The 27,494-nt window shown below is 37.6% G+C and overlaps 2 protein-coding genes across 2 annotated transcripts in view; one reads left to right on the forward strand and one right to left on the reverse strand.

The window, feature by feature from the left end:
• LOC106135362 (transcription elongation regulator 1) overlaps positions 1-7,899 on the forward strand; it is a 50,536-nt gene extending 42,637 nt beyond the window's left edge. The window contains exons 18-23 of the mRNA XM_060953318.1: positions 360-554; positions 2,165-2,287; positions 2,963-3,127; positions 5,115-5,281; positions 6,671-6,800; positions 7,789-7,899. Of these exons, the coding sequence (XP_060809301.1) occupies positions 360-554; positions 2,165-2,287; positions 2,963-3,127; positions 5,115-5,281; positions 6,671-6,797 (777 nt within the window). The 3' untranslated portion in view covers positions 6,798-6,800; positions 7,789-7,899. The remainder of the gene's footprint in view (positions 1-359; positions 555-2,164; positions 2,288-2,962; positions 3,128-5,114; positions 5,282-6,670; positions 6,801-7,788) is intronic.
• A 3,220-nt stretch (positions 7,900-11,119) lies between these two features.
• Positions 11,120-27,267, reverse strand: LOC106135363 (galectin-9). The gene is made up of 8 exons (XM_060953158.1): positions 27,051-27,267; positions 24,198-24,286; positions 22,961-23,168; positions 20,868-21,008; positions 20,440-20,512; positions 14,900-14,919; positions 14,454-14,609; positions 11,120-13,470 (listed from the first exon to the last, which is right to left on the reverse strand). The coding sequence occupies exons 1-8, from the start codon at positions 27,075-27,077 to the stop codon at positions 13,411-13,413; spliced, it is 774 nt and encodes a 257-aa protein (XP_060809141.1). The 5' UTR covers positions 27,078-27,267; the 3' UTR covers positions 11,120-13,410.
• Positions 27,268-27,494: the final 227 nt, after the last annotated feature.

Consider the following 27,494-nt stretch of genomic DNA (forward strand, 5'->3'; position numbering starts at 1 on the left):
ATGTACATATGTCGTAAAAGGCGACTAAGGGATGGGCTTATAAGCGATGGGCTAGCAACCTGACACTATTTGAATCTCAATTCTATCATTAAGCCTAACAGCTGAATGTGACCTGTCAGTTCTTAAGACTGCTGGCTCTGCCTACCCCGCAAGGGATATAGACATGACTATATAAATGTATGTAATTCTGTTGTCTAGTCTATGTCGGTGCCAAAATTCATTACAATCGATCGATTACTTTTTGTCACCAACTCAGGATTTCTTACGAAAATTATTCGCCACGTTGCTTGGGTAAAGTTTGGCTTTAAACAAGTAACGAGTTTACGTCTACAAACTACCAGGAGAGCGTAGACAAGGAGGAGGCGGAGGGCGAGCCCGAGGCGGAGGCGGAGGCGGAGGCCGAGGCGGAGTCGGACGCGGCCGCGCGCGAGAAGGAGGCGCGCGCGCTCGCCTCCATCAAGGAGCGGCAGAAGGAGGTGCAGAGAGCGCTCGCGACCAGCTTGAGAGACAGAGACAAGGAGCGGGAGTACCATAGGAAGGATGAGGCTATGCAGGTGAAGTGTTTGACTTGTATGTATGTATGTTCGCGATTATCTCGCTGTCTTGATAGGTTTTGCAGTAATTTTACCCCGCAAGGGATATAGACGCGACCTATGTGTGTAGGTATGTCATTAAAAGGTTATTTATAAAGCTATTTGTTTATTTATTTAATGTTTTTGACGGCCTCTGTGGCGCAGCGGTAGTACGCTTGTCTGTGACACCGGAGGTCCCGGGTTCGAATCCCGGCCAGGGCATGATGAGAAAAGTACTTTTTCTGATTTTTATATAAGTATTTATTATGAAACTAGCTGACCCGCGCAACTTCGTTTGCGTGTATCCCGCTACTTCGACAAATACAGTCAACGCACCAACACATATTGGATACTAATTTTCAATTCACAATAACTTCTCTTTCCCTTAACCGCGTTTAAAATATTAAAATGTTTTTTGGTTTCTGTGACTCTTTGATCGCCCCCCCTATCAGTTTTTGGAAAAAATATTTAAGTAATGTACAGATTTTTTTTTGTCTTATATGTATGGATCAAAGTCGTAGTACCTACTTTTTAATATTATTTATTTTTTATGTACCGTTTTTATAGGGACGCTGCCCCCGCCGCCGCGGCCGGCCCGTACCGTGCCGTAATACTAATATCGTGATATCTCCTAAACTATATGTCTAAATAACACACTGTAAACTGCAAAAATAATCTAAATTAAATGCTCGTGATGATGAACTTACTTATTTTGATAAGGATATATGTATTATTGGTTGTATCACCAGTTAAACATCACCCAACGAATTAAATGTTTTTTTAATACAGAAAAGTAGTTTTTGTGACTTAAATAAAAAAGCTGGATATATGTCATCGCGGACTTTTTTGTAGAACTAATAAAGACCAATGTTTTTGCTATACATTGTTCTTACTTGTATCCAACGGTATAAGCGGCGCACGCACAAATGCAATCTTCAATTAGATTTTTTTTCTGACTTCTTGGACATAAATCGCTATAACTCAGCTAATATAGTTTCAATGTATTTCAATTATATATAAAAACCTGTCGGAGAAAATACTCTTTCTATTAGTGAAAACCGCATCAAAATCCGTTGCGTAGTTTTAAAGTTTTATGCATACGAAGGGACTACAGACAAAATGGGCGACTTTGTTTTATACTATGTAGTGATATAGTATCGTTGAGTTAGTATCTCGTAATACAAGTCTCGAGCTTACTTCGAGGCTAACTCAATCTGTGAAATTAGTCTCGTATATATGTCGCAGAGAAATGAGGATATCAGAGATTTCACGAAATCCCTAGGTATACCACGAAATCACGGAAGATGGTGAATATTCCTATTTAACACATCTTCTTACTAAAAAAATATTAGTGATATATGACAAAATACTATTTCAATCTAGTGATATATCATTTCACTCATCTAAATCTAGTGAAATAAAGAATGAAAAAGTTTCGTGCTAAGTCCTTTTAAAAGTACTTACATAATTATTAACCTAACCTAACCTTTTTTTTTTACGTGTGGAAAGACCTTCATCTACCCGGCCGGGTACGGAAGGTTAAAGTTAGGGTTATATATATTAATATTGAATGTTAACATACGTTGATGTAGAATTTCAACGCGCTGCTGGTGGACATGGTGCGCGACCCCGAGCTGGCGTGGCGCGACGCCAAGAAGCAGCTGAAGAAGGACCACCGCTACGGCGCCGCCGACTTGCTTACCAAGGAGGACAAGGTTTGTTCGTTTGTTTGTTTGTAGGGACACATTAGTGTGCTGTTCGCAGAATGCAAGCTGGCATGTTTGACCGCATGGCGAGCGTCGCCTGTGGAACTTTCCTCTCTTTTTGGAACTTTCCTCGATTCTCTGGAAATGTTACGTGAATGTATAATATCTATCGCCGTTTGACTGTATCTATTGTGTGTGTGGAATAAACTCATTGTGATTGAACTTACCGGTTTTTAGTGGATACATCCTAGTAACTGACATTCACCTCATACATAAACAAACCGTATAGTTTGTTTGTTGTCTAGTGCCAAATTTCATCTAATGTTCTGATTCTACTAATGTTTTAAATGCGAAGTTTGAAGGATGTGTGTGCGAACATGCTCACCAAGGAGGGCAAGGTGTGTTTGTTTGTTTTCTAGTGCCAAATTTCATCAAAATAGGTTCACAATTGGTTCATTCTAAGCAGATATACAAGGAGAGTGTGGAGGGAAAGGTCGGAGTGGGAAGACCTAGACGAACGTATCTTGATCAAATTGAGGACGTCCTGGTAAAGGGTCAGGTCGAGAGTACCCGAAACGAAAGTGGATGGAGCGAAAGAAGTGTGCAGAGATATTGGCAAGTGGAAAGAGGTAGTCTCTGGCTACCCCTCCGGGAAATGAGCTTGATAACACCCCCTCCCCCCAGGAGCGGCTGTTCGCGCAGCACACGGCGGCGCTGGCACACAAGCGACGCGGCAAGCTGCGCGCGCTGCTGCGCGAGTGGGGCGTGGCGGGCACGGCGCGCTGGCGGGACGTGCGCGCGCGCCTCGCCGCCGAGCCCGCCGCGCCCGCCTACGGCAGCGCCGCGCAGGTCGGTCGCCAGCACGATACTGTATATACAGGGTGACATTTAAAACAACTGCATCCTTTTAAACATAGACTATACCCATGCTTCTGAGCCGTTTGAGCCTATTTTTATTTCAATCAAACGTCATCATTTTCACATTTAAAATAAAAATCCTCAAAAACTACGTCACACGCTTTATTAAGACCAATACTACAAAAAGAAATTAAAACTAAACATGTAAATAAATGTCTGAAAAATAAATTATTTTTCTAGTATCAAGATCAAGTAAAGTACAGAGTTGTCGAGATCGCTCAGCTGAATGCATTGTGTCGTTGACCTCTGAATCTTACGCGTCGCTTTTCCGCCGGCCGGGGTGATATTACGTATTTAGGATCGTGGATTTTGATACTTTTATTTTTTTTCGTACTTTCTGAAATATGAACCGATATTTTTCTTTTTACGTTTTTATATATCCTTTAGATGAGTACACTTAACAGTTAAATTTATGCAGTTGAATTAAATGCCACCCTGTATATTGCACACGAGGTTCACTTGTTGACGTCACATCATGTACCTATTGTGACGTCACATAATTTACCGCGATTGACGATATCGAATTTTCTGCTCAGTTTCATTTTATTTAGTTTACGATTAACAATTCAAGTGTGCACACGTCACTTTTGTTCCTTTATTAATTAACAAAATACTGTTCTATATGTATATCATCAAGTTTTATTCGTCAAGATCAGCAAGCTATCAAGAGGAGTCTCTGCTCCTACACATCACTTAAATCTAATTATAACTACTGCCGCTTCCAATGCGCATGTGTAGAAGAAGCAGCGGAACAAATTTTAATTTTGAATGCACATTGTCTAAATTTAAAAAAACATGAATGAATGTAGAACTATTTATGGCAATACGAATATTTCGTCAAATAAAGATAAAATAAAATATGTATACACTCTTACGAGTTTGATTAGAACGCGATGTAGAGATGTTTTGACAAATTTTGTTACGGAAGTGTAAATGCGGCTCAAAGCGAGCCAAATATAATTGTGTATAGCAGTTCCTCGCAGGTAAAACAGAAGGCGGAGTTATTTTATTTTTATTTATTTTTTATATTTATCACTTACGGGGTGGACAGAGCCGACAGTGTCATTAAGACTGAAAGTCTGTATGGCCTAAAGATGGTATTGAGATACAAACAGTGACAGGTTGCTAGCGCATCGCCTAAAAGAAGAGTCCATCCCTCATCTCCCTTTACGACATCAATGGGAAAGAGATGCGAGTTCAACAAGTGCCAAGAACCACACGGCTTCAAGTCGAGATAATTATTTTGACAATTTGCCAAATTTTTATTCATTATTATAGGACACTTCATATCACTTTATAATTGTCATATCTTTTGGTTTTACAATATTGGTTGACGACAAATAAATTACTTAAAACCAAGTTTACTGCCGCTTCCAAAGCGTCATTGTAGAATAAATAATAAATAAGTCCCCCAAAAATGATAGTCTACAATGTCAGCTTATATGGTGACCTTGTAGATTAACATTTTTGGCTTACATGGCTGCATGGTGTAGGCCGGGTTAGTTGTTTTACATTTGCATCAGAAATTCGAATCCCTGTCATTGAGACTAGTCAAAAACTTTATCATCAGTGTCAGTAAATAAATAAATAAATAAATATAAATAAATATATACGGGACAAATTACACAGATTGAGTTAGTAAGTAAGTTCGAGACTTGTGTTACGAGATACTAACTCAACGATACTATATTTTTTAATAAATACTTATATGGATAAACATCCAAGACCCAGGCCAATCAGAGAAAGTTCGTTTCTCATCATGCCCTGGCCGGGATTCGAACCCGGGACCTCCGCTAACACAGACAAGCGCACTACCGCTGCGCCACAGAGGCCGACAGTGATTCCGCGACATCTGTGACTTAACAAGAAGCGGTAACAAACTGCACCGCACCATTACCATCCCCGCCTCAAACGACAGATGGAGCGCGAGTTCCGCGAGTACCAGCGCGACCAGCAGAGCGCGGCCAAGGCGGCGCTGCGGCAGCTGCTGCTGGAGACGCGCGCGCTCACGCACCAGAGTCTGGCGCGCGCCGCCAGCCCCGCCGGCATGGCCGCCGTGCACCAGGCGCTGCGGCACGACGCCAGGTGAGTGCGGCCGGACAGAGCCTGCCGCCAGCCCCGCCGGCATGGCCGCCGTGCATCTTTGTATAGTATGTCCTTACAATGTTTTGATTGGTCAATCTAGAGGTGGGGTCTGACGACTTACGATACAGGTGATGTAACTTAGTTTAGGAGTCAGCTCCCGCTAACAGGCTGTCTAGTAGCACTCCAATCTTTGTATTTCAGTATTAAGACTGTACATATACATATAGTCACGTCTGTATTCCTTCGGGGTAGATAGAGCCAGCACTCTTGAAAAGACAGGAAGGCCACGCTCAGCTGTTTGGCTTAGTGACGGAATTGTGATTCAAATAGTGACAGGTCGCTAGCCCATCGCCTAAAAGAGCAATCCCAAGTTTGTAAGCCTATCCCTTAGTCGCCTTTTACGACATCCGTGGGAAAGAGATGGAGTGATTCTATTCTTTTTTGTAATGGTGCCGGGAACCACACGGCATAGGCTTAGGAATTTCTCTTTAGTTCAAGTGTTATTGTTAGTTTCCTTGATGTACATAAATATTTAAATAATATAAAAGACATCCATCTTAAGATACGGAGTGGTTCTGCTCTGAAGTGCCACAAGCCGCACGGCACCTGTCACTATCGTTACTATAGTTCCGTCCGTCTGTCTGTCCGTCCGGCAGGTAATATATCCACATCCACACTAATAATAAAGAGGAAGGATTTGTATTTTTGTATGTTTGTGTGGAATAAACTCAAAAACTACTTGTCCGATTTTGATAAAATTTGGCACAGATATAGAATAGACCTTCAAAAGTGACATAGGCATAGGCTACTTTTTATCCCGAAGTTCCCGCGGGATTGATTGTAAATAATAAAAGTCATCCATCTTAAGATACGGAGTGGTTCTGCTCTGAAGTGCCACAAACCGCACGGCACCTGTCACTATCGTTACTATAGTTCCGCCTGTCTGTCTGTCCGTCCGGCAGGTAATATATAAATAATAAAAGTCATCCATCTTAAGATACGGAGTGGTTCTGCTCTGAAGTGCCACAAACCGCACGGCACCTGTCACTATCGTTACTATAGTTCCGTCCATCTGTCTGTCCGTCCGGCAGGTAATATATCCATACTAATAATAAAGAGGAAAGATTTGTATTTTTGTATGTTTGTGTGGAATAAACTCAAAAACTACTTGTCCAAATTGTATTTTGATAAAATTTGGCACAGATATAGAATAGACCTTCAAAAGTGACATAGGCATAGGCTACTTTTTATCCCGGAGTTCCCGCGGGATTGATTGTAAATAATAAAAGACATCCATCTTAAGATACGGAGTGGTTCTGCTCTGAAGTGCCACAAACCGCACGGCACCTGTCACTATCGTTACTACAGTTCCGCCCGTCTGTCTGTCAGGTACCTGGCGCTGGAGCACGCGCCGGAGGAGCGGCAGAGCGTCATCAGCGCGCACCTCGAGGAGCTGCAGCGGAGGGGCCCGCCGCCGCCGCCCACCGCCAGCGAGCCCGCGCGCCGCGCCAAGTGACAGGTGGGGGTGGGGGTGGGGGTGGGGGGCGACACCACGCAATCTTAATACAAATCTATATCTACGTACATACATATGGTCACGTCTATATCCATTGCGGGCAAGTCGCAAAAATAAATAAACAAAATATAGTAGCATTTATTGGGCAAAAGTACGTACGTAAGTATATATGGTCACGTCTATATCCCTTGCGAGGTAGACAGAGTCAACAGTCTTGTAAAGACTGATAGGCCACATTCAGCTGTTTGGCTTAATGATAGAATTGAGATTCAAATAGTGACGGGTTGCTAGCCCATGGCCTAAAATAAATAATCTCAAGTTTGCAAGGCTATGCCTTAGTCGCCTTTTACGACATCCATGGGAAAGAGATGGAGTAGTCCTATTCTTTTTTGTATTGGTGCCGGGAACCACACGGCAACTTAGGTACATACAAGTCACAAAAAAATAAAATAAGTGTAGGTATAGTAGCATTTATCGGTCAAAAGTAGTTTTGTAGCTAATGTGTTATAGCAACTTGCGAATTGTGTGAAGAAAAAACGATTAAAATAAATATATATATATATATATATATTGGTTGCTATTTATACAGTACACTGACTTAAAAAATAATCGATGGAAAAAAATGTAAAGAAACAAAAATCTATCGAACAAAAACTCAACGAAATTCAAAGAAGACTCCCGCGATTTTAAATTGCCGGGCGCTCGGTCTTCCATTGAGAGACAGGACCGTATTCTAGGGGCCGGACTCGGCAGATACTTAAGTACAATATACATACATAAATAAAATCACGCCTCTTTCCCGGAGGGGTAGGCAGAGACTACCTCTTTCCACTTGCCACGATCGGCATACTTCTTTCGCTTCATCCATATTCATAACTCTCTTCATGCAAGCTCGGCGGTTTCGGGTACTAAATATTTATTTTAATACAAATTTTAAATTTAACCTAATCCCCGCTACAGTGTTGTTGACATGTGTGTCTGTCTGTTGCAGCGGGAGCGGCCGGTGGCGCCGGAATCCTAACGTGTATATTTTGAGTCATTCTAGTTAAGAAGACGATTAGTGATAATTTTTATGAAATAAATAAAATGCACTTGTTCCAAATATTGTGTTTTATTGATTGTCGGTATCGTATCTTATTTTTTTTTCTATGGGCAATAAAGATAATTTGTTTTGTATTGTATTGTATGGCGGGGAACTTACCATTGTTTGAATCATTTATGTGGAGAGATAAAAACATATTCAATATAAATATAGGTATCGTTTTGGAAAACGTATACGCTCTTTGTTACCGTCATAAGACCAAATAACTTTTACAATAGGGAAGATGCAAATATGATATTTATGAAAATTTTACGTATAAAATGTTAAAAAAATATAAAAGAAGGACTTCTTCAACGTTTTTATTTTAAATTATGTTGATTTTTAGCAATTATTACGAATTAAAATTACATTAAACGAAACGCAATTCAAAACACCAATCAGCGTTCAGTGACGTCACTCGTGTTGTGTCAACTTTAAGAAGTTAACTTTGCGATTAATAGGCAGCAGTGCTTATTATTTACGTTTTTAATAAAAATGGAAGTTGGATTTAAAAAAACAGACTCCAAAAATTTACCAAAAGTTGGTGTCAACATAGTAGTAACTTTTTTTGTCGTGAGTCCAGAGTTTTCAAGTGTAGAAATGAAAGGCACTAAATTAGTACGGTATGCATGAATGTTTTTAAACGTTGTTTGCATTTTATTCAGCAATTTCTAAACATAGCAGTTATATTTTAGCTCAACTAGCTAACTAGCTTTTTTATTTAAAGAGATTGAAAAGAAGTTAAATGTGTGTTACAATAATAACTGCATATTTTTAGGTGGATATTTTAAAAGAATAGATGCTGTCAATAAAAATGATTGTCGGGGAAGTATTCTTTGCTACTTTCAAGAAGACAAGCATTCATAAGGTGTGTTCAAGCTTGATTGGAAAGTTGGACTCTCCACAATCATTTCTTGAAGCATTATCAAAGCAAATGACCAACACTGATAATATACATATGGTATTTTCCACCACCAAACATCAAAGTGATTCACAAATGTGGTTTGAGTTGAGGTAAGTAGTAAGACTTCTAGCTTAGTTTTGTTTATTGTATTTATCACTAACATACCATGAATAAAAAAAATATTTTGACAAAATAAACTCATTATCATACTCACATAACATAAACTTGATTGGCATATTAGCTGTATATAAGTTTATTTTTCTATTTTACAGGTACGGCAGAATTACTGGCTCAACTTTTTATGAAGCCGCTCACTGTAAAACTATAAATGGTTCCTTTCTGAACGCAATTATGGGAGATGATTCAAAATTTACTTCCATTGCAATGAGTAGAGGAAAAATACTAGAAAAAAAAGTTCTCAAAGTAGCAAGAAAGAAAAGGTAAGTTCGGTGGTTTTTGTTTGTTTGAATATTTTGAATAAAAGAAATTTGTAATGTTTGGTTCAAGGCTTTTGTAGTACATAATTAATATTTTTGTTTCTGCAATTCAGATTGAAATTGAAGAAGCTGGACTACTTCTTAATGCCGAGTATCCTATTTTTGGAGCAACAGCAACCTGACGGGCTTACTGAAAATTATACAATAGAAGTCAAATGTCCTTCAACCGAAGCTGCCATACTTTCCTATGTGAAAGACAATAAAATAACACCAAAATGTTGGACACAAGTGCAACTGCAAATGTTGTGTGCAATATGATAACATCATTGTATCTGTAATGAATATTGCAAAGAAATTCTGGATAGATGCTGTATTTCCGAAATTAAAAGATATATATAATATTTAAGCACATTTTTTTGTTTTTCAAGAATTTCATCAATTTATTAAATAAAACTATGCTTCGAAAATATTGTTTTTATTCAATTTTAATTAAAGGTGATTCACAAGTGCACAACAAATGATTATACTATAGTCTAATTGGGGTATTAGAAAATGATCTACACAGGCATTTGGAAACTTTGTTGAAGTAGATGGACACATAGGCACAAAACATGAGTCAACACGACTTTATATCCGAATTTTTTCGGTATTATTGTGATCACTTGATGTGGATGGATATTCCATTTTAAATTATTACAAAAAACTTAGTGAAAGTCGAGAAAATTTGCAATTTATGACAATCAACTAGTGTTTCCACTATAAAAATTTTCTTTCCCCATGCCTCAATTCCGATTTCCCCATTTCAGAACTTTTTTCCCCTCAAAAATTATTTTGCTGTAGTTTTGGCACTTTTGTTGTAACTAAAAGTTTAATATATGATAACCTAAAATTCCCCTTTTATAGTATTTCCCCTTTTTCTTCCCCTCTGGACCCTGATTACCCCTTAAAAGGGGAATTTCCCCTCATTGTGGAAACACTGTAATCAACGAAGGCAAGCACGACCAGTGTCAGACACGTGTGACGTCATTGGAAGTGTAGGTCCGTTTTGGCGCGAAAATTTAAACGATCAGTTTAAAGCCGCATTTTTTTACGATAAATTAGATTGTTTTAATTTTTTTAATATGTTAAGACCTATTTTACATGGAATTCTTTAAAATGAAATCAAAACTAAAATTATTGCATGTTCCCTATTAACTTTACATCAAGAATAGATTTATTTTCAAAATTGGATACAAGGTATCACTTATTGACGTCACATCACTTAAATCCAATTATATCTATTACACATGCACAATGCACATGCTACATGTGTAGAAGAAGCGGCGGCACAAACTACACTGCAGCATTTTCTGCTGCCGACTACTACACTGGGATATAGGTAGGTATATAGACTTTATTATATGTATGTATGTATGTAAACAGCCTCGCTTTTTTCTCGAGACGGTTAGCAGATACTCCATTTCAGAACGACCCTTACATATTTCCTGGAGCAAATAGAAATAAAACGAATACATAAACATGATAATTTATGATTTATTGCACTGTAACTTAAAATAATTGTACAATACGTGTAAGTGATGAAACGCTTATAATATTATTTAGTGAGCTCCATCTACCACGATCGACTGCCTTTCCAATTATAAAGGTGCCTTGACCGGGATTCAAATCCGAGACCTACTGCGTCACAGGCAAGCTCACAACCGATGTGGCACAGAGGCCATGGAACAGGTAAACCCGTATTGGATCCATGGTTACACATCCAGTTGCCTGAATGTGCAGGATTCCTCACGATGTTGCCTTTAACGACGCAGACGATAGGTAAGATGGGAATCACTTTCTCGAGAACACATTGACAAACATTTTGCAAATTACACGTGATTAAAGTTAAAGGCATCTGTTAGTCATTTCACTCAAAAAACCAACATTTTTATATCTATTCTTGTCTCACTCATACTGATAGTAAGAGACAGCGATAATTATTACATTTTGCTAACTATGAAACTTTTAATACGTATTAAATCGTTCAATTTATTTAATTATAAAGCTGCCGTTATAATTTCTAACCTAAGGAACAATTTGCCTGATAAACTTTTTTAAATTAATATAATATTTAATCACAAACTGAAATCCTGAAATTTATTTTAATTTTAATATAGCTTCAATTGTATTAAATTGTAAATGTATTTTAATAGAACTAATGTGAACTCTTTCTCCATTTTTTTTATAAACATATTCTTCTTTTTTATAAATCATATGTACCAAGTTAAGTATGATAAAAAATAAAATGAAATTACATTGTTTTGTTGGCTGAATCGATTTATATGAAACACTGTCATTTCCCCATGGCATTGCACAGGCATTTTTGCCAAATAAAAACAATTTGAAAAATCGCAAACGTTACATATTGGTCGAGACGAGAGTGAAAATAAGTTTTTATCGCGCGAGAAACTATCGCCGTCTCGTTTCACGTCATAACAAAAAGCGAAACGGCGATAGCTTTTGCCATGTTACACGGTTTGAACAATACTTATAAATATAATTTACATATTTACATTACAAGAAAAATATTAGCGGAATATGCCTTCACTCACAAGCTTATCTACTTTATTTTTCGTGGTCAAGCTAAAATGGCTGTGATATTTGGTCGATGCTTTGAAAAAAAGAACCATCTCCATTAATTTTCCCGCCAACCGAATGTAAGCATAAATTCCATTTTTTTTAAATCTTTTTAAATTAATGAACTGAGCACGTGTTAATCTTACTGAAAAAGCAAAATACAATTGACGCATTCTAAATTAAAATAGAAAAAAATTGCTGCCATTATTTTAATTTTATTTTTAAAGGAATTAAATTGTTATCGCCAATGCCAATTAACTTTTAATTTATAATTTTAATAACTTCTCTAACCACATCCAAAGCGGGCGGTCATATAAAATACCTACTTTACATAAAACAACGAATTTAATTTTTATAATATAATTTTGTCTACATGTAATATCTACTAATACAAATATTATACTTTGTTAACAAGGCATACATTTAGTAACATTCAATATTAAGAGCGATTCACATTAGCATGACAGCGAAATCCACATTCAATATTTTTTTCTATATTTTATTAATGGCCCTGAATACAAGATCTTTTAAGGCCTTTCATAATCATTGCTAAATAAGCAACATCTTTTCTTAATTTCTAAGCATTGATTTTGATAATATTTAATACTAATAGATGCTCGGTCCCTACAAAATAAGTGCAAATACGTTGGGTGAATTTATTGCAACCATCATTGCAACATAATGTGCACATAATTGGTTAACAACTTCTAAAGTTTATTAACAAAAAATATATATTTTCACGAATTAAAACCCTTATTGTTTTACCCTTACCTCATTGACTGAAGTACTACCTACTCATAATTTCAGTAAAAAAAAAAAAAACACCGCTAACCTATTGACGGTAATGGCGTTTGAATTGGCGCCAAAAAGTCTGGTGACTAAACTGGTCCATATAAAGCCTCAAACTAACATGGCATAACTTTTTTATGACACACTTTATGCGATATTACTCGTTACAGAGCGGAAACTGCATTAGTGCCATCGTTTCACCACTAGGTGACGGTGATTTAATCAAATACAAATTCGCGTTCACTTGCTCGACTCGCTTCGAGTCAAAACTTGCCCTAACCCCTCAGTTCACTGGAACTAATATGGACCTAAGCCAGAAATATAAGATAACTAGCTGTGCCCGCGACTTCGTCCGCGTGGAATAGCTATTTTGGGCATTATTGAAACCCCTTAAGAATGAATAATTTTCGCCGTTTTTTTTTTTCACATTTTCCATTATTTCTTTGCTCCATATAATTGCAGTGTGATGTTATATAACCTTAAGCCTTCCTCGATAGAGTATAATATAGAATTTTTCAATACGAACCAGTAGTTTCTGAGATTAGCGCGTTCAAACAAACAAACAGACGAACAAACTCTTCAGCTTTAGCAATATTAGTATAGATGTTTTTAAACATTTTACATAATACTTTTTATATAGTTTAAAAAATAAAATAACAAAAGTGAAACTTATAACTAATGACACCTCTCCCCCCAGTCTAGAGCGTACAACGCGAGTAGTTTAGCTCCAAGCAGGACCAACAGCACTGCGAACAAGACCAGCAGGTCGAGGACGTAGCCGCAGTCTCATTCCACCCAGTCGTCGCCGCCGAAGTCGCCGCTCTCCGAGAAAGACACCACGTTCACCTGGACACGAGACATCTCGTTATATTCATCATCATTCATTCATCATATTGAGTTTACAACTTTCGGCTCAAAAACAGTACTTACATCAAATCAGTTGAGATCCATCAACTACGTCTATTAAAAATATATTAATTACTAACAAACTTTGGAATTATATCTTTGATTGCATTTTTTTTGCGGAAACGTAAGTATATTTTTGCATTATGTCAAAAAAATATGCCGTGTCATTCCCGGCACCAACAAAAAAAAAGATTTGAACTACTCCATCACTTACCCATGGGTGTCAAAAAGGTGACTTAAGGATAGGTTAATAAACTTGGGATTCTTCTTTTAGGCGATGGGCTAGCAACCTGTCAGCTGAACGTGGCCTTTCAGTCTTTGTACCCTGTCTACCCCGCAAAGGATATGTTGTTGAAAACTGACATGCTAGTGATACCTAGTAGCCCTTGCATCGAAATCACCAACGCTGCCCCCTCATCCGCGTCGCACTATTAACGCCTTATTTTTTTGGCGGTCGCTCCTAAAAGGAATCCCACCGCTACCCCCAATCTTTCCTGTCCTATTGCTAACTTTCCTCTTCCCGTGGCGGGCTGTCGCTGCTAAAGCCTCTCCTCAGAACGTACCCGGCGAGCCCCGACACCCTCGTCCCGATCCCGATGCTAATAATCGTCCCAAGCTCAAACCCTTAGCTATCCCACCGCTGACCCCACGCTTTCCTGTCCCAATGCTAACTTACTTTGACAGCCTCTGTGGCTCAGCGGTAGTACGCTTGTCTGTGACACCGGAGGTCCCGGGTTCGAATCCCGGCCAGGGCGTGATGAGAAACGAACTTTTGGTTTGGTCTGGGTCTTGGATGTTTATCTATATATGTATTTATTATAAAATATAGTATCGTTGAGTTAGTATCTCGTGACACAAGTCTCGAACTTACTTCGAGGCTAACTCAATCCGTGTAATATGTCCCGTATATATTTATTTATTACCTCCTCCCGCGGCGGGCTGTCGCTGCTGAAGCCGCCACCCAGAGCGTACCCGGCGAGCCCCCCGGCCGCCAGAGCCCCCACGCCGAGCCCCACGGCCGCCCCGGTGCCCATCCCGCTGCGCTGCTGCACGGGCGAATACGTGGTCGTGTAACCGGGCTGGGCAAATCATAATCAACATTAATTATATAACAAAGATTTAGTTATTTTTAACCAAGTCACCTTAAAAAAAATCTAGTTCTCAGTTTGACCAGTGTTTGTCCGTGATTATCTCGCATTTCGCTGAACCGATTTTGATGCGGTTTTCACGAGAGTTTTTGTCAAATAAGGTTATAAAAAGATTAACCGACTTCAAAAAACGGGATATTTAATCGGATAAAATGATTTTTTTTTACATAATTAGGTCCTTCTTAGGTTTGACCATTTTTAAAGGAATAAAAGATACTTACCGTTACGCCAGGCGTGAAACCTGTAACAAAGAGATGAATACAAATTCATACAATACTTATATGATAATCAAATTAAATTCATGTTTTTTTTATGTAGACAATGTGCATTCGTCCACGATTTATATTTAAGAGATCTATATGTGTAAATTGATGTGATGATCGGTGAAAATGCTGCAGTGCAGTTTGTTCCGCCGCTTCTTCTACACATGCGCTTTGGAAGCGGTAGTAGTTATAATTAGATTTAAGTGATGTGACGTCAATAAGTGATACCTTGTATCCAATTTTGAAAATAAATCTATTCTATTCTATAAATGAGTTTTATATCGTAGGTTATTATAGCCTCTTTCACACATTTAAATTGCTAGTAAAATTAAATCAAGGGAGAAGCTTAAAAAGAGATTATTCTTTTAAGGCGATGGGCCTGCGATCTGTCACTATTTGAATCTCAACTCCATCATTAAGCTATACAGCTGAACGTGGCTTTGTAGCAGGAGCGATGATTCGGCTCGACCGCCACCAAAGGGAAGATCTTCCGCCAGGCTCGGTGTGACGCCTGGGGAACTGCGCGACAGACGATTTTGTGTTGGAGGTTGTATTTATGCTCCAAACCGTGAAATCTTTGCTTGCGCGATTTAGCATACGCGTTGTGATTGGCTTGGTGGCGTGTGACATTTGAGATGTCGATATAGACTATTCGCTGCTATTGGTTGAGCGCGTCGTATCGTCACTGGGATTGGTTTTCTATATTAAGAATTCTATGTTGATTAGCCCTTTTCAGTCGCTTTTTACGACATTCATGGAAAAGAGATGGAGTGGCACAAATCTTAAGTACCGGGAATCACACGGCACAATAAATCAAAGACGGAAAATAAACCTAATTTGCAATGTTTTTATTTGCGTTTGAATGTATATAAGAACTGATTATTTATAAAATTTGGTGCCGTAACCCGTCAGCCAACACGGCCAAAACTTGTTACACTTCAACATTCCCTTGATTGGCTTTTACAATCAGCACGGAAAGAGAAACAGCTGGCACACACTATGTTTTTTTTCTTAATGAAACCATTTTATAGTAAAGTAAAACTACGATAACTTGCCAACTATAACAAACCACAAGTTCTGACAGCTGAGGATATACGAGTAAGAGATGAAGAGATGTGCGATAAAAAAGATGGTTGACGATAATTGAACGAAGCAATAAAACAAATATGTACAGAAAGATTTTTTTTATTAACTTGTAAAATAAAATAAGTCTTCTACATTTTAAATGCCAATGATAATATAATACCAACTTTTGAATTTAAGAGGAAGTACCAGAATAATTTTGTCTGTGCCGTCAGGCCTGGGATACATATAGGCTACTAGCGACGCGCCCTGGCTGCGCACAGGTAGCATTCATAGATATAAACCTTCCTCAGAAAACCCTCTTTACAACATTTCAAACAGGAACAAAATCCGTCCACAACTTTCCGAGATTAGCGATTACGCTGATTGACTGAATTAAATATTCATGAAATGATAAGAAACATCAAAACTATGGTTTGGGAACTTTCCTATGAATAAATACATATATTTTTATTTTTAGGCGATTGTATTTATAAAAATGTTGAGTACTTATAATGAAAAAAATAGTAATTTTTATTTTTTGGTTAGACAAATATGTGACTTGAACTTAAATATATTTTTATTATTTTTGTAGCATTCGACAAGGTGACTGGTACTTCTTTCAGAAACATCGAAATTAAATAAACACCTACACACATTATTAAAAAATAATTAAAAAGGAGATCCCCTTTTCAATTTTATAAATGCGAAAGGAACAATCTAATTGTTGTGCTTTCACTTCTGAAACACTAGACCGATTTTGAATAAATTTGGTATAAAATAAACATTGGGCAAGCCCGCATTTCTTCGCGATTGCAAACGCGGGAAATAAGCTTAAAAATATTACTTAACCGATTTGGATAAAATGTTGTATAAATATAGTTAAACTAAATATTGGGCCATGCCACATTATATTGCAAAATACGGGCGCGTAAATTTAATCAAAACACTAATTTTGATTTTTTTCAAATATCTTAAATTAACATAGATTATCATGGTATAACCTCTTAAAACTAAAATATGTTTTGGAACATCAAAAGTTACAAAAAAAAGGATAAAATGCTATGAATATAATAATATAGTTTCAACAACAAAACATCCATTAATTTTTGGATTCCGACACCGTCGCACTCCACAAGGCACCTGAAATAAATAGAAAAGTTGTATCAATTCAAGTCTAGTAATTTAGTGCAAAATTGACAATAATTATTTTAATTAGAATATTGAAAATTGCGGGCAAAATGTGTGACCATATGATCCAATACGGGTCAGGTTCCCCTGCAAAGGTTGCGGAGGTCAGACGGGAGTCGCTTCGTGTGAACACCTGACTCACCCAATCCAGAATCCATGGTCAAAGGCACACCCCGGGCTCCTCTCCAGAGCGGTGAGGATGCAACCGGGACTAAAACCAGGAGAATGATTATGATTATTTTCCAATGAATAAGGTGTGTTGTGTGCCGTGTGGTCCCCAGCACTTTAGGAAAAGGCACACACCATAATTTTTCCCATGAATGTCGTAAAAGGTGACTAAAGTTAAGGCTTATAAATGAGGGATTCTTTTTTTTGTCATTGCGCTAGCAATATGTCACCATTTGAATCTCAATTACACCATTGATTCATACAGCTGAACGCAGCCTGTCAGTCTTCGAGACTGTTGGCTCTGTCTACCCCGCAATGGATATAGATGTGGTTATATGTATGTATATAGGTTTGAGGTCGGTTTGAGGAGGTTGATACTATATGTATTAACATACATATAATCACGTCTATATCCCTTGGGGGTAGACAGAGCCAACAGTCTTGAAAACGACTAATAGGCCACGTTCAGCAATTTGGCTTTAAGATAGAATTAACATTCAAATTAGTGACAGGTTGCTAGCCCATCCCCTAAAAGAATAATCCCAAATTTATAAGCCTATCCATTCGTCGCATTTAACGACATCCATGGGAAAAAGATGGAGTGGTCCTATTCTTTTTTCAATTGGTGCCGGGAACCACACGGCACATTAATACCTGTAAATAAGCACTGTCCCCTAAGGATTCGTAATTACGAACTGTATGCACGCGAGAAACGCCGCGGGGAAAAGTTAGTGAAATAATAAAAGCTATAAATAACTCACTTGCACGCGGCTAGCTGCGCCTGCCGCCTTCGTTTAGTAGAAGCCTGTGTGAAAGAGAAATCATTAAAATAATTAAATTTAAACTAAACAGAAAGACAAAAAAAAAAGACTAACCCAAGTATTTAGTAACATTTCAATTTTGTATGTTTTATAACAAAAAAATGTTTAATGCACACTTTTTAGAAATTGACGTTTGGAGAAAATGCTGCATTGTAGTGTGTTCCGCCGCTTCTTCTATACATGCGCTTTGGAAGCGGTAGTAGATAAATGTAATTAGATTGAAGTTATATTGACGTCCTTAATTTGGAAAATAAAACTATTCCACTATTTACAACAAAAAAAAACCACTTTGTGGTTTGTACCATAAATGAAAGCATACATACATATAATCACGTCTATATCCCTCGCGGGGTAGACAGAGCCAGCATTCTCGAAAAACTGACAGGCCACGTACAGCTGTTGGGCTTAATGATAGAATTGATATTCAAATAGTGACAGGTTGCTAGCCCAAAAGTAGAAAACCCTAGTTTACAAGCCTATCCCTTAGCCGCAATTCACGACATCCACGGGACCGAGATTTAGTGGTTCTATTATATTTTTTTATTAATAATACCCGGGTACCACACGGCATATGAAAATGAAAATAATTAATAAAATGAATAAAGTGAAGGAAAATAAACAACAGCATTTTCATCGTTAAAGCATCAAGTAAGCAAGTGAAGCATCGTTAGTAGACAAGCCAAGCCACACCAGCCACCGCTCACAGTTTCTACACATAACATACATACATACACATGGTCACGTCTATATCCCTTGCGGGGTAGACAGAGCCGACAGTCTTGTAGAGACTGAAAGGCGTTCAGCTGTTTGCCTTAATGATTGTATTTTCAAGTCAGTTGGCCCCGTCTACCCCGCAAGGGATATAGACGTGATTATATGTGTGTATGTATATATACACCGCGGGGTAGTCAGTGCCAACGGTCTTGAAACTACTGAAAGGTCACGTTCAGCGGTACGGCTTTATGATGGAATTGAGACTCAAATAGTGACAAGGTACAAGAGGAATCCCAAGTTAATTAGCTTATCCCTTAATCACCCTTTCGATGTATATAATCCGACATTCATGGGAAAGATATGGAGTGATTCTATTCTAAAATGCCAAGAACCACACGGCACTAACATACAAAATATTAGCAAAATAATACATAACTTACCTTTGATACAGTTATGAAAAAAACCCACAACACTCGCGTATTATATTTTTTTTTTCGGCAATAATTAAAAACATTTTTTTAAACCATTTTAGGCAAAAACACAATATAAAAATTAACCGCAATCTTTTATGAAAATATTTGATGTTAATTAAAGTTTTACCTACATCGCGTAAAATAGAAAAAGAAAATTTTCTAAAAAAAAAATTGTTTCTTTTTGGCAAAAAAAAAATTAATCATATAAATTATTATTGACCTTTTTTATCATATAAAGAAGTAAAATAGAACAGAAAAAGACTGCGTCAGGAAAAAAAATAGTTTTGTTTAAACTTTGTTATCATTATGGTTTATTAAAAAAAATAACGCTACGAAAAAGTCCCTCATAACGTACCATATAACTGCAAAAGCACCATTATAAACGAAAAACATGCAAATCATACATCATCAGTCAAGTTAATACTAATTTATCACAGCATAAATAAAAAAAAAATGCTGAATTTCTTAATTTCTTTCTTAAAGATTGTATACCTTTTTTATAGACCACTGTACCTTAAAAGCAATTTCACTGTACTCTATAGATATATATGATGGGTTAAACATCATTATATACACGTCAGTAATTCATATTAACTCAAAAAAAACAAATGAAAACACTATAGTGACAGTATTTCGATTTAAAAAAAAATACAAATAACATTTTTAAGAAAAAAAAAAAATTTGAATTCTTCTTTCAAATTAACGATGGGCAAAGTCAGGGTAACATGTCACCGGCAGGGTAATTACCCAACAAACAAACACTTCTGTTCCATCGCCCATTTAAATTTAATTACCTATATGTGCTATAAATACTTATATATGCATGAATGGACAATTAGGAGGGAAATGTTGCACTGAATTAAAAATAAAAAAATAAATGTTTCCTATCAATTTTACCCGGGTAATTACCCAACACCCATATCATTCCAAAATGTACCGAAACAAGATGCATTGTTAGTAAGTTAGTTTGCTATAATCATTATAAATATTAATAGAGTATTGTGTGCTATACAAATTGCATTTTGTACAATCAAAGTTTAATAAATAATGGGGGGATCAAGAGACTTACCTTGCGGTGCGCCGTAGCCGGGGGCTCCGTAGGCGGGGGGCGGAGCGCCGTACGCGTATTGTGCCGGCTCAGGCTGAAAATAAACATAAATAATTGTTATTGGAGATAATTTACAAACATACATATCGTCACATTTGCGGGGTAGACAGAGCGAATAGGCTTAAAAAGACTGAATGGCCACGTTCAGCTTGGCTTAATGATAGAATTGCGATTCAAATAGTGACATGTTGCTAGCCCACCGTCTAGATGAAGAACCCCAAGTTTATAAGCTCATTCCTTAATCACCTTTTACGACATTCATGGGAAAGAGATGGAGTAATCCTATTCTTATTTATACCTTTAAGGCAAAAATATAAAAAAAATAGGATCACTAGAGTTGAACTAAGTTGGACGGCAATTCAGCAGGATTTATGGCGTAGCCTTCTTACCATGTAAGCGGGCTGCGCGGGCGCAGACCCCTCGAAGCCAATGAACTGTATGGAGACGTCGCCGTCCACCGTGAGGTGGGAGATCCTGTGGAAGGGCACGCGGTGCAGGAACTCGCAGAAGTGCATGCCGTTTAGCGCCACCTGTAGGTGGAAATGACGAATCAAACATGTACTTAGGTTTTTAACAAGATACCCTCTGTTATCAAAAAGAGGTAGGCTTAAAAAACTTGGGATTCTTCTTTTAGGCGATGGGCTAGCAACCTGTCACTATTTGAATCTCAATCCTATCTTAAAGCCAAATAGCTGAACGTGGCCTATCAGTCTTTACAACACTGTAGGCTCTGTCTACCCCACAAGGGATATAGACGTGATTATATGTATGTATGTATCAAAAACATTACCTCGTTCGATGTATTCAAGAGACAATTAGCCGAGCGCATAATCTCAATTTACTGAACATTTGCTGTTATATTTCGTTTATCAGTGTGACAACAAACTTAGTTTTTGTATTTTATGTTCTCATGTAAGTTGATGTAAAATATGTCTTTATGAGAATAAAAGTCTGTAGACCTAACCTAAACCTAACTTACATACATATAGTCACGTCTATATCCCTTGCGGGGTTGACAGAGACAACAATGTTGAAAAGACGTAGAAGTTCAGCTGTATGGCTTTATGATGGAACAGATATTCAAATAGTGACAGTTAGCCCATCGCCTACAAGAGGAATCCCAATTTTACAAGCATATCCCTTAGTCGCCTTTTACGACATCCATGGAAATAAAATGAGAGCGGTCCTGTTCCTGTTCTGATGTATGTACGTGTTCAACTAAAGATTTAAACATTATTTGTTACTGTTCATTATATAAATTAAGGACGTCCTTGCAAAGGGTCAGTTCAAGAGTACCCGAAACCGCCGAGCTTGCATGAAGAGAGTTATGAAGGTGGATGAAGCGAAGGAAGTGTGCAGAGATCGTGACAAGTGGAAAGATGTAGTCTCTGCCTCTGGGAAAGAGGCGTGATTTTATGTACAACCCGTGCGAATTAACTCCACTGGAACGCGAAAGGAAGATATATTCTTTTAAATATGTCGTTTATTCGGAAAGCATGCAGTTTACATTAGCAGTATACAGTGCCTATCACTATTATTGTTTATTAATTCCAAAATAATTTGCTGTTAATAATACTTCTTTCAAATCACGACACGACAATTTCAAATAAAATAAATACTTATAACGTCGCGTTTTTGCACACCGTACGTTGATGACGTCATCGGGCCGAGTCCCAAGCTAATTCAAGCCAAGGCAATCCATAATATATATATATATATATTTTTTCTTTTTTCAATATTAAATCTCATAAATATATAAATCTCCCGTGAACAATGTATTCTCCCGTCCACATTCTATTCTAAGTATAATTTAATATTGTGAAGTTGACGTTGTTGATGAAAATGCTGCAGTGCAGTTTGTTACCGCTTCTTCTGCACTGACGCCTTGGAAGCGGCAGTAAACTTAGTTTTTAAGTAATTTATTTGACGTCAACCAAGTTGTTAAACCATACGACAATTATTAAGCGATATAATAATATCCTATAATAATGAATAAAAAATTTTGAATTTTGAATTTTTTTGAATTCGTACGGGTTGTATGTATGTATGTGAAAACGCGAAGCTCAAGACCGAGCGGGATGGCGACGCCCTCTGCCCCAGCTAGGGGACATAGGACCTTAAGTCAAGTATGTCAAGGGGGGGCTGATGTAGGGATTTTCACATTTTAATAGTTTTAATTGTAAATACATAAAATAATAAATAAAATTATATTTTAGTAATAAACGGACAACCTATATCACTACTCATACGCGGAACTCTTTCGTCCTGCCATAAATTCGGCGGACAAGTAAAATGAAAAAATGTCAGTTTGACAAGTGTGAATTTTATTGTATTTCTAGGGCCGTTTGTTGCTATACGCTTGAATATTAATTTAAATCTTTCATTTCATCTTATATCCATTTCCCTCTTCTCTTACTCTAACTGCGCTTCACCTTCAATTAAGTAAGCTTTGAATCTATCGCTACATATGTATATATGTCACCTTCATAGACTGAGGCTCGCACAGCACGAGCGCCTCGAACGGCTCGCCCCGCCGCAGCGGCATGCCGCCGTCTATCTCCTCCGCGCCCCAGTCCATGGCGGTCAGGTGGTTCCTCACCACGCACTGCTCCACGAAGCGGAAGTTCAGGTGGAGGGCGATGTCGTCGCGAGGGTCGGTATTCGGGCCGCACTGCAGGTTGAACGCGAATCTGGAATCCATGATATCTATCTAATCTAATCTAATATATTTAAACGAGCAATTCTTGTATATATATATAATCAGGATCTCGTAAACGGCTCCAACGATTTTCGTGAAAGTTAACAGATTAGGGGCTTTTCGGCTCAAGGAATCGATTTATCAAGGTCCTAGGCTCGAGAAAAGCTCGGTTCCCAAGATATATAAACATTTTAAAAACCGCGTTTTAAGAAACTATATCAGCGCCATCTCTGGTAGACCGAGCAAAACTCCGTCAACCGGGTACTTTTTTTTTTAAATAAGATATTCACGCGCGAAGCTGATTTTATCGCGCGATAAACTACCGTTGTCAAGGTTTCACGTTGTAATAATATTTTGCCTTGTGGTTCCCGGCACCTATAGAAAAACAATGGGACCACTCCATCTCATCATTATCATCATCCACATTAGCGATAAGTCCGCCTTTGTACCATCTCTATCTGTTTTATATGTTTTACTCTTATGGTACAATAAAGAGTTTTATCTATCTATCTATCTCTTTTTCCTATGGATGTCATAAACGGCGACAAAGGGATAGGCTTATAAACTTGGGATTCTTCTAATAGGCGACGGGCCAGCAACCTGTCACTATTTGAATCTCAATTCCATTATAAAGCCCTACCGCTGAACATGGCCTGTTAGTTCTTCAAAACTGCTGGCTCTGTCTACCCCGCAAGGAATATAGCTTTGATTATATGAATGAATGAATAAAAAGCGAAAACGAGCGATAGTTTTACCAAACATATACATGTAACGGCCACTGTGTAGTGCACATGACTGTGACCCTGGAGGTCCCGGGTTTGAATCCCGGCCAGGGCATGATGAGGAAAGAACTTTCTCTGATTGGCCTAGGTACAAGGCCTACATCCAATGTTTAACTACATAAGTATTTATTATAAAATATAGTATCGTTGAGTTAGTATCTCGTAACACAAGTCTCGAACTCACTTCGAGGCTAACTCAATCTGTGTAATTTGTCCCATATGTATATATTTATACACACCTCTGCGCGCCTGGTGGCGTGTTCCCCTGTATCCTGATCATGCGGCCGGGGTACACCCCGCCGGGGATCGGGTGCACGCACGGTATCATCTGTAAACAAATCATTTGATTACTATTGTGATGTATCCATAAATAATAGGATTACTCTTGTATTTGTTTATGGCCAGAACACAAGCTGGCCACATTAAAAAAAGGACCGTTCCTTCCTTTTTACATCTTCCACATAAGAGTATGTCTTTCCACAATTTTACCAATTTTGAGCAAGGTGTTCGAGAGAATCATGCTTAATCAAATGTAGCGTTACTTTAAGTCTAATAAATTATTTCATATTCAGCAATACGGCTTTACTGAGGGGAAATATACAACAGATGCAGGTGTGGCTCTTGTCACTCATATTCTCAATGCATGGGAAGACTCACAGGATGCCATCGGAGTGTTTTGCGATCTGACCAAAGCATTTGATTGCGTAGATCATAGAACTCTTCTGCTCAAGCTCGCTCATTACGGGTTCGATACTGCTGCCGTTGAACTAATTAAATCATATCTTAGTGATAGATTACAGACGGTAGATTTAAATAATACAAAATCGAAAGGAGCGACGGTAAAAATTGGGGTACCGCAAGGTTCCATTTTGGGACCTTTTCTCTTTCTGATATATATCAACGACCTGCCTTGCATGATTGAGAAACAGACTGGCATCGTGTTGTTTGCAGATGATACGTCACTAATTTTTAAAATGAACCGCCGTAGCGAAATCTGTGATGATGTGAATAGCACTTTAGCCGCCATCTCTAACTGGTTTACAATCAACAACTTACTGTTAAATGCAAATAAGACCCAATGCATTAAGTTTACACTTCCCAATGTGCGGCAGGCAAATGTGGATATTAGTATAAGTAGTAAAAGATTAGATTTTGTTGATAGTACTACTTTCTTAGGAATAACATTAGATTCAAATTTGAAATGGCATGCTCACATTTTAAAACTTTCTAAAAGGCTTAGTTCTGCAGCATACGCTATTCGTCGTATTAGGCATTTGACGGATGTGACAACTGCTAAGCTAGTATATTTTAGTTATTTTCATAGTTTAATGTCATATGGTCTACTGCTTTGGGGATCAGCAGCAGACATACAAACTATTTTCATTTTACAAAAAATTCGATATATCTACGGTCTTAAACAAAGAGATTCCCTTAGAGATTTTTTCAAAAACCTAAATATTTTAACTTTGCCCTCCCAATACATATTCGATAACATCATGCATGTTAGGAAAAACTTAGACTCTTTCAAAAAAGTAGGTGAATGTACTAGTAGATCACTGCGGAACAATTACAAGTTGTCGATCCCAGCACATCGGCTGGCTAAGGTAGGGAAATCATTTCTTATTAATTGTATAAGATTTTATAATAAATTACCAAAAAGTGTTCTTGAAATGAATGATAGAAAATAAAAGAAGCGGTAGTAGTTATAATTAGATTTAAGTTATGTGACGTCAATAAGTGATACCTTGTATCCAATTTTGAAAATAAATCTATTCTATTCTATTCTATTCACTTTATAAAATTGTTTTATTATATTTTTCGGTCACAATAAATGCAGTGCAGTATTTAAAGTTTTATTTTATTGTTCTGGATGGCCCCGGGACACACCAACTATGATCATTGGTGATTGAGAGCCGAATGGCAGGTTGGTGCTGTTTAGTTTTCAGCACTTTAGAATAGGACCACTCCATATATTCCCCATGGATGTCGTAAAAGGCGACTATGGGATAATAAACTTGGAGTTCCTCTTGTAGGCAATGTGCTAGCCACCTGTCACTATTTGAATCTCAATTCCATCATTAAGCCATACAGCTGAACATGGCCGTTCAGTCTTTTCAAGGCTGTGGACTCTGTTTACCCCGTAAAGAATAATTAAGTGCTTATAATATTTGTATAATGATGACATTTTCCTGTTAAGATAGAATCGAGATTCAAATAGTGACAGATTGCTAGCCCATCGCCTAAAAAAGAATCCCAAGTTTGTAAGCCTATCCCTTAGTCGCCTTTTACGACATCCATGGGAAAGAAGGGATTACCTTGGGTTACCCCCTTCAAAGATTTTCTCCTCAAAATTACTGAAGTGATTGAGGAAAATAGTGTTGTCCTGATTCATGCAATTATGAGTCATACATATAATAATGTCTATATCCCTTGCAAAGTAGACAGAGCCAACAGTCTTAAATAGACTGAAAGGATGAAGAAGGAAAATGGAATTTAGATTCAAATAATGACAGGTTGCTAGTCCATCATCTACAAGGGAATCCCAAGTTTATATGCATATCCCTAGTCGACTTTTACGACATTGCATCAGTTACACAACTGAATTTAAATTTTATCAATATATTCTATACGGTGTTACTGCTATTCTCATAGGAAACCTCAAAGTTGTAACAAATATCATCACATCATGTGACCTGTCAGTATAAGATGATAACTGTCAAACAAATAAACAAACTGCCCTGTATAACTTATTTCCTATTACCAAAAAAGTACTATTTACCGTCATACATACGTCTAAATATGGCTTAATTAGAACGGGCCTTTAAAAGCATAAAACAGATAGTGTAAATAGACATATTATTGTCTCAGATGCCCTTGAGACGGCGACAAAACGACAAACACCGTTTTAGAATGCCTATTACACCTAGGTAAAGCACAATCACTCAATTATTGCACCACGATACGTAACTGTCTCCAATGAACTGTTGATTTACAGTTACAATAACTGCAATATGCCAGTGAATTTATGCATCGGACTAATATGATGGAATTTATCTAGAAATATGCGCAAATTTTAAGTTTGTGAAACTTACCGGATTGTAAATGGGCTGTGCAGCCATATTTAAACCTGCTCGTTGAATAAGACCAACGGAAACTTTAATTTGATGCCGTACGGCGTAGCTAAAATACTACAACACAGAAAATGATCAATGAAAACGGTTTTAAAAGTTCCGATTTGTTGGAAAATGCGTCATCCAATTTCCAATATTTCCACTTTTGACAGCCGACGGCCGACAGTGAGTCAGTGACAGTGACAATCATAAAAAAACACTAAAACTAAATGAAATTGTGACAGCTAGTGTTATTTTTAAAGAATAGTCGAATGTTCAACAACCCTATGCATTGATATATACATAATGATGAATTTAATTTAATAAGTGACCCACAGACATATATATAAAATGTTGTTAAATCTGTGAAGTGACCTTAAAATAATACATTCCTTTTATATTCACTGTCTGAAAAACGTTGGTACA

The sequence above is a fragment of the Amyelois transitella genome, chromosome 31, assembly GCF_032362555.1.
Source record: "Amyelois transitella isolate CPQ chromosome 31, ilAmyTran1.1, whole genome shotgun sequence".
Classification (NCBI taxonomy): Eukaryota; Metazoa; Arthropoda; class Insecta; order Lepidoptera; family Pyralidae; genus Amyelois; species Amyelois transitella.

What these genes read in the sequence shown, in the direction of transcription:
- LOC106135363 (XM_060953158.1), bottom strand. Translation starts at nt 27,077, where the DNA reads ATGGCTGCACAGCCCATTTACAATCCG. An exon ending in ACGCCACCAGGCGCGCAGAG is followed by an intron (nt 23,169 to 24,197) that starts GTGTGTATAAAT and finishes CATGGATTCCAG; the next exon opens with ATTCGCGTTCAACCTGCAGT. An exon ending in GTTTCACGCCTGGCGTAACG is followed by an intron (nt 14,610 to 14,899) that starts GTAAGTATCTTT and finishes TGATTTGCCCAG; the next exon opens with CCCGGTTACACGACCACGTA.